The following is a 5,335-nucleotide window of genomic DNA, read 5'->3' as shown; positions in this document are numbered from 1 at the left end:
AAAGAATAGGACGTGACTAGTTTTCATCTGTGGGCTGAACGTGACGACGCTGAAATGGGCAGCTATAGCAGAGCAAGAAAAGGGTTAGCAGCCTTTCCTCAACACACATGGTTTGTGGCTGCATTGCATTCTGGTCTATGGTAGCTACCCCCAACGGAGAAATTGCTGCATGTCAGTAATGTGTGATTATTGACAACACTAGTCCTTTTTCAGGCATTAAACTGGAAATATTGCATGTCTTCTACTTTTGAGCAGTTATCAATAGGAGCAAAAAATCTGCACAGAAATAGTTAAACAGTAATAGTTGTTTACATCACTGACATTTGTGTCAGGGTGGATTTTTCCTGCAATAAACTTGCATCGTGTTTTGAATAGGTGCTGGGTTGTGTGACAAACACTGAAGGATTTGTGCCTGTTGTTTGTTTGTTTTTTGCGATGAGTATTAGCATTTTACTGTTGATGTCCTACTGATGTTCTCTTTTCACACCAGTCAGTAAATTAAGACAATTCTCTCTCTGTTCCTTTCAGTCTGGTGGTGCTGGTGGCTCTCAACATGCTGCTGTTCTACAAGCTGTACGCTCTGGAAAGGGCGGCCCATACACTGGAGACATGGCACTCCTACTCTGTTGCTGACAGGTAAACAAACCACGCTGTTTTTCATACAAATAGAGACTCTATTATGGTGTTAATTGGCGTAAGGTTCTTCTTGTGGGATCTGAGGTGTGAAATATCCCTCACAGTTTTAAGTTACTGCATAGCAACAAATCATCTCTTGCTTTTTGTGAAGTAAATGCAGTGGAAACTGCTTATGGTCATCACATTTATAAGCGGTTGATTATTATAACCACATTTTAAGACAGTTTATGCTACAGACAGACAACTTGTTTGTAACATTTGCTAATTGCCAAGCTAACATTAGCTGTGCTTGTATAAAACATGCAGGATGACAGACTGAGGACAGAGCAGACTAAATGAACCCTTTCTACATGTTTACCTTACAGACAGGTGTACTGATAAAGTATTGTCTTCTTACTCGTGAAGGTTTTATTGCACATAACGAGCGGAGCTGTTGGCAACTCATAGTTTGGAGCTAATTTAACTTCACCGTCTCCACAGCGACAGAGCGGCGTCTGCGTCTCTCTCTGCAGGGCGCTCTGTGTGTGTGTGTGTGTGTGTGTGTGTGTGTGTGTGTGTGCGCGACAGAGAGCAGCAGAGGCTGCAGCCTGATAAACAGTCCGAGGCCTGTTTTAATACCAAGTTTCGGTGCCAACAATAAATAAACATTAGTTTTCTTATCCATTGTGTTTCAAGATAATTCAGATTTGACGCTCGAGACATAACTACATTATAGGACCCACTAGTCTCGATAGCAGTATTGATAAGCTCAGACCATATTGATTTTCGGGTTTTGAGAAATTTTGGAACCGGGTCTTGATCCCCATCCACTAATGTTGCTCCATATGTGCTGGATGTGTAAAGAGATTTTACAGCTTGTTTCTGCTGCCCCTGGTGGTTCACAAAATCCCAAATTGCAGGTTTAAAAAATACGACCATACTACTGGCCATTTTACTGACCCTGCACTTGTCTTCTTATCCTTTTTCCTCCTCCACCCCTTTCTCCTCTCCTCTTTTTTTCCTCTCCTCAGTCCTTTGCCTCAGACAGCTGGAGAGTGGGCTCAGGTCTTGCAGCTTCAGAGGCAGTTTCACCAGGCTCAGCTCAGCAAGTGGCAGCAGATCCTGCAGTCCTCGGTCACACTTCTCGACCAGGTAGGTGTGTGTGTGTGTGTGTGTGTGTGTGTGTGTGTGTTTACTGTGAGGTTAAATGCTGGTAGTGCACGTCTGCAGGAACCAGTTAGAAAGAAATCTCATGCAACTGCTTGTGGTCATAATGTGATACATTCTCTCTGCATTATATAATCCAGTATATCTGACCTGACCTCTCTGTCTCACCACCCCATCCATGTTAATCTCCCAGATGAAGCAGTCTTTAGAAAAGCTCCACCGGGGCATCGTGGTCCCGGAGGTACAGCAGGACCCAACCGATGACACCCTCACAGAGTCCCTGACTGACGCCTGAGCCCTGCCTCTTCTGGTCAGCACCCCCCACCCTGTGACTGTCTCACATCTCTGGTAGAAAAGAGGGGCCTGGTCAACTTGGATCAGGACACAATATGCTATTCCCTCATTTCCAAATCGAAAACCAGGAATGGGACATGTAGGGGTGACTACCTACCTACGGGATTACCTACAACTCTCCTCGCCTGACTGACTTGAAATGGCCACGTTCGCCTTCAGCCTCAACCAGTAATAACTTCAATGAACTCATTCAGACTGGAAGCTATCAGGACCACAGCAATAATTTACCTACAGTTCCTCTATATTTAGTGTATGAAAACAGGCCACTGGTGGGCCGATTCAGACCATCCACTCCACAAGAATCATAGACATTTCAAAATGGCCAACTGTGTTTCAGAATAACTTGACCTCCTTAATTTTCAGAACCCCACCCCCATTATATGACTATCACAGACTTCAGCTCTTCTTCTGACAGGCAACATTTTATAGGTGCAATGGGAAGGGATCAATGATTGTGGAAAGTGGTCGCTCTTCCACTTAGTCCTGGGAACAGTTAGATACCTTTTGCCTCCAGTGAACGCCTGCTGAAACAAAATGGGGGGGGGGGACACCACCTGCTGTGTGGATGAGACAAACACCCAGAAGGAGAGGGGAGAGTGCCGTCCCCAGCAGGGCGCCTCTCTCGCTCTTTCTGATCTGACAGGGATTTGTTCGTCCATGTCAGAGTTGAGCCCCCGTCAATCCTCTACGAAAGGGGATGAGGGACATTACAACCCCAGACACTTTAGTTTTCACCCTTATTTTTAGATATAAATTATACATTGGAAGATAAACACCCTCCCACTCCTCCCAGTCCTGCCTGGGTTTTATCTTTTTTCAAAATTCCTGTCTTGGGTTGGTTGTTAAGACAGCAAGCTGCATCTGACTGTTACAGTATTTATTATTACCAATGACTTTTGATCTGAAGTCCTGTCCTGCTCCTTAAGAAGTCATTGGGTGGGTGTTTTGTGCTCTGAATTGCTGTTGCAGTGCGGACCAAGAGGAGCAACACGAGAAGCATTACTGTCACAGCAATAACGACAATTGTGATTCTAGTACTTTTTGAATGTTTCAAAGTAGTATATAATAATATGATAATAATGATAATAATAATGTGTTGTGCGTGTGTAGAGGCAGTGAAAAATCAAGCAAGAAAGACTTGACAGATGCGTGCGTGTGTGTTCATGAGGCGTCCTCAATGTTACATTTTCAGATGTTAAATTTTCATATTAGCGTTTCAAGAGTTTGTTTTTGGAGATTTCTCTTTCACGTTTGGTTGCTCACTCTTTGTATCACAGAGCCAGACTTTAACAGTTTAGGATTTACCGTAGACTTGATCGGGTAGAAACCTAAATATCAGAACAGTCAGCTACTTCGTTGTCCAACTGGGCCGGTGTTTCAAAACAAAAGGACCAACCAGGCTTGTGTGAAGAAAAAGGGAATCGGTTTCCTCAGTATTGTTTTTTTTTGTGTGTTTGTAAGATTAATTTGACTCACTGTTTTTATTCAGTTCTTTTTTTTTTTTCTTTCATTTTCTATCTTTATTATTTTGTCGTCTTTATTTGTTGCTTATTTTGCCAGTCCTCTCCATCCACTGGATTCAGGCCTCTTCTGATGATGTGAAAACATTTCACCCATCTGTTCTCCCTCTTTGTTTTTGTTTTTCTTCTTCTCATCACTCAAACCCACTCTTCCTCTCTTTCCTTTATGTGCTCTTCCCCTTAGCCCCACTCTCTCTCTCTCTGTCTCTCTCTCTCTGTCTGTGTGTGTTTCATTGAAAATGGCGGCTACAGAAGCATGTTGACCATGCTGTGCATGGCCATCCGTGGATGACAAAAGGGTGTAATATTTATTTAGGGAGGGAGGGGTTGGATGGGGGTGGTGTCTGTGGTAGATTGAGAGAGCGAGAGAGAGAGCTGTATGAGGATGAGAATGTACTGTAAAGATGTGATTGTACACCACACCATGGAGAGAAATGAAAAGTTCTAAAAGATGCAACAACTCCTTGCTCATCTTTGAGTCTGTGTGTGTTTTTACTTGAAAATATTTGGGAAAAATGTATTTATTTTCACTACTGATCTAGCTGTCTGTTATTAGGTCCAATAAAGGTCAGTAAATGGTTAACAAAAATGGCCATCACAATATCCCAAAGCACAAGTTGACATTATTTAAATTGGTTGTTTTGTCCAACAGTCTGAAACCCCCAAATATTCACTTTTATATCAGAGAAGACAAAGGAAAGCAACTGTTCGCATTTGAGAAGTTGGAAAAAGTGAGATTCAGCATTTGGATTAAAAAAATACTCAGATTCTTCAGGTAATTCATTGTATCCGGTCTAGTTTCGCTTGAGTCAGTAAAAATCTACTAATAAAGTATTAAAAAAGTATTCCGTTAACAATCATATGACAAAGAAAGGCATCTTTCATTTGAGAAATGTTTGGCATTTCTTCTTTCCTAAATGACTAAAAACATTAATTGATTATCAGATTACTTGCTAATCAATTTTCTGTCAGCCAGTTCCACTCTATTTTACTTTATAGTAAAAAGCCTTTCTTTAAATTAAATCAAGGACGGATATAACATTACTGAGTTCACACAGTGATAAGAGATCTTCTAAGAGCAATTCTCTGTTCAGGAGAATCCAGTCACGAGGTGAAAGTCCCGGCTCAGGGATTTGTGCTCGTGCTGAGTTTGCAATTTTCAGCGTTCTTTCAACAGATTGACATTTGTGTGTAGCCTGAAAGTCACAGTGGCTTATCTTATCTTGAAACCAGAGGACACCAGTTTAAATCAACTGAGAGAAATTAAATTAAACCCCCTGAACTCAAGCGGCTCTTGTTTAGCAAAGACCAAACTCTTGGATAAGTTAGTAGAACATGCTTGAAAAATACTGAGGACAAAACGTGTGCCACCATCAGTTCATTGCACAGAATGAAAAACAAACTACAACGTTGGGTAATTACAGTAGTAGACATGAAGGTTTGATCAGAGGCACTTAATTGTTTTCATTTTCATGCTGTGTTACATTATGTCCTGCTCATTTTAAACACTGCACACCAGTGGAAAAACAATCAAAAAAGGTAAGACTGTCTAGCGCAATAGAGGAACATTCAAGAAGTTCAAGGAGAAAGTTTTTGTCCTGAGCTGCAACTTCTACATTTTGTTTTTGATCAATTGACTTGGTGTTAATTGCTTAATCTAATCTTCCCAGAGCCAAAGG

General features: G+C 41.6%; 1 protein-coding gene across 1 annotated transcript; it reads left to right on the top strand.

The window, feature by feature from the left end:
• Positions 1-25: 25 nt before the first annotated feature.
• On the top strand, positions 26-4,259 carry LOC119897178 (protein Aster-A-like). Its single transcript, XM_038710764.1, has 3 exons — positions 26-636; positions 1,647-1,767; positions 1,976-4,259. Exons 1-3 carry the CDS (start codon positions 554-556, stop codon positions 2,075-2,077), a joined length of 306 nt encoding a protein of 101 aa, XP_038566692.1. The 5' UTR covers positions 26-553; the 3' UTR covers positions 2,078-4,259.
• The last annotated feature ends 1,076 nt before the right edge of the window (positions 4,260-5,335 follow it).

This window comes from Micropterus salmoides, unplaced genomic scaffold (genome assembly GCF_014851395.1).
Source record: "Micropterus salmoides isolate LMB-PRFRI ecotype aquatic unplaced genomic scaffold, ASM1485139v1 Ms_hic_scaffold_11, whole genome shotgun sequence".
Classification (NCBI taxonomy): Eukaryota; Metazoa; Chordata; class Actinopteri; order Centrarchiformes; family Centrarchidae; genus Micropterus; species Micropterus salmoides.
This window is presented reverse-complemented; position numbering and strand designations above follow the sequence as displayed.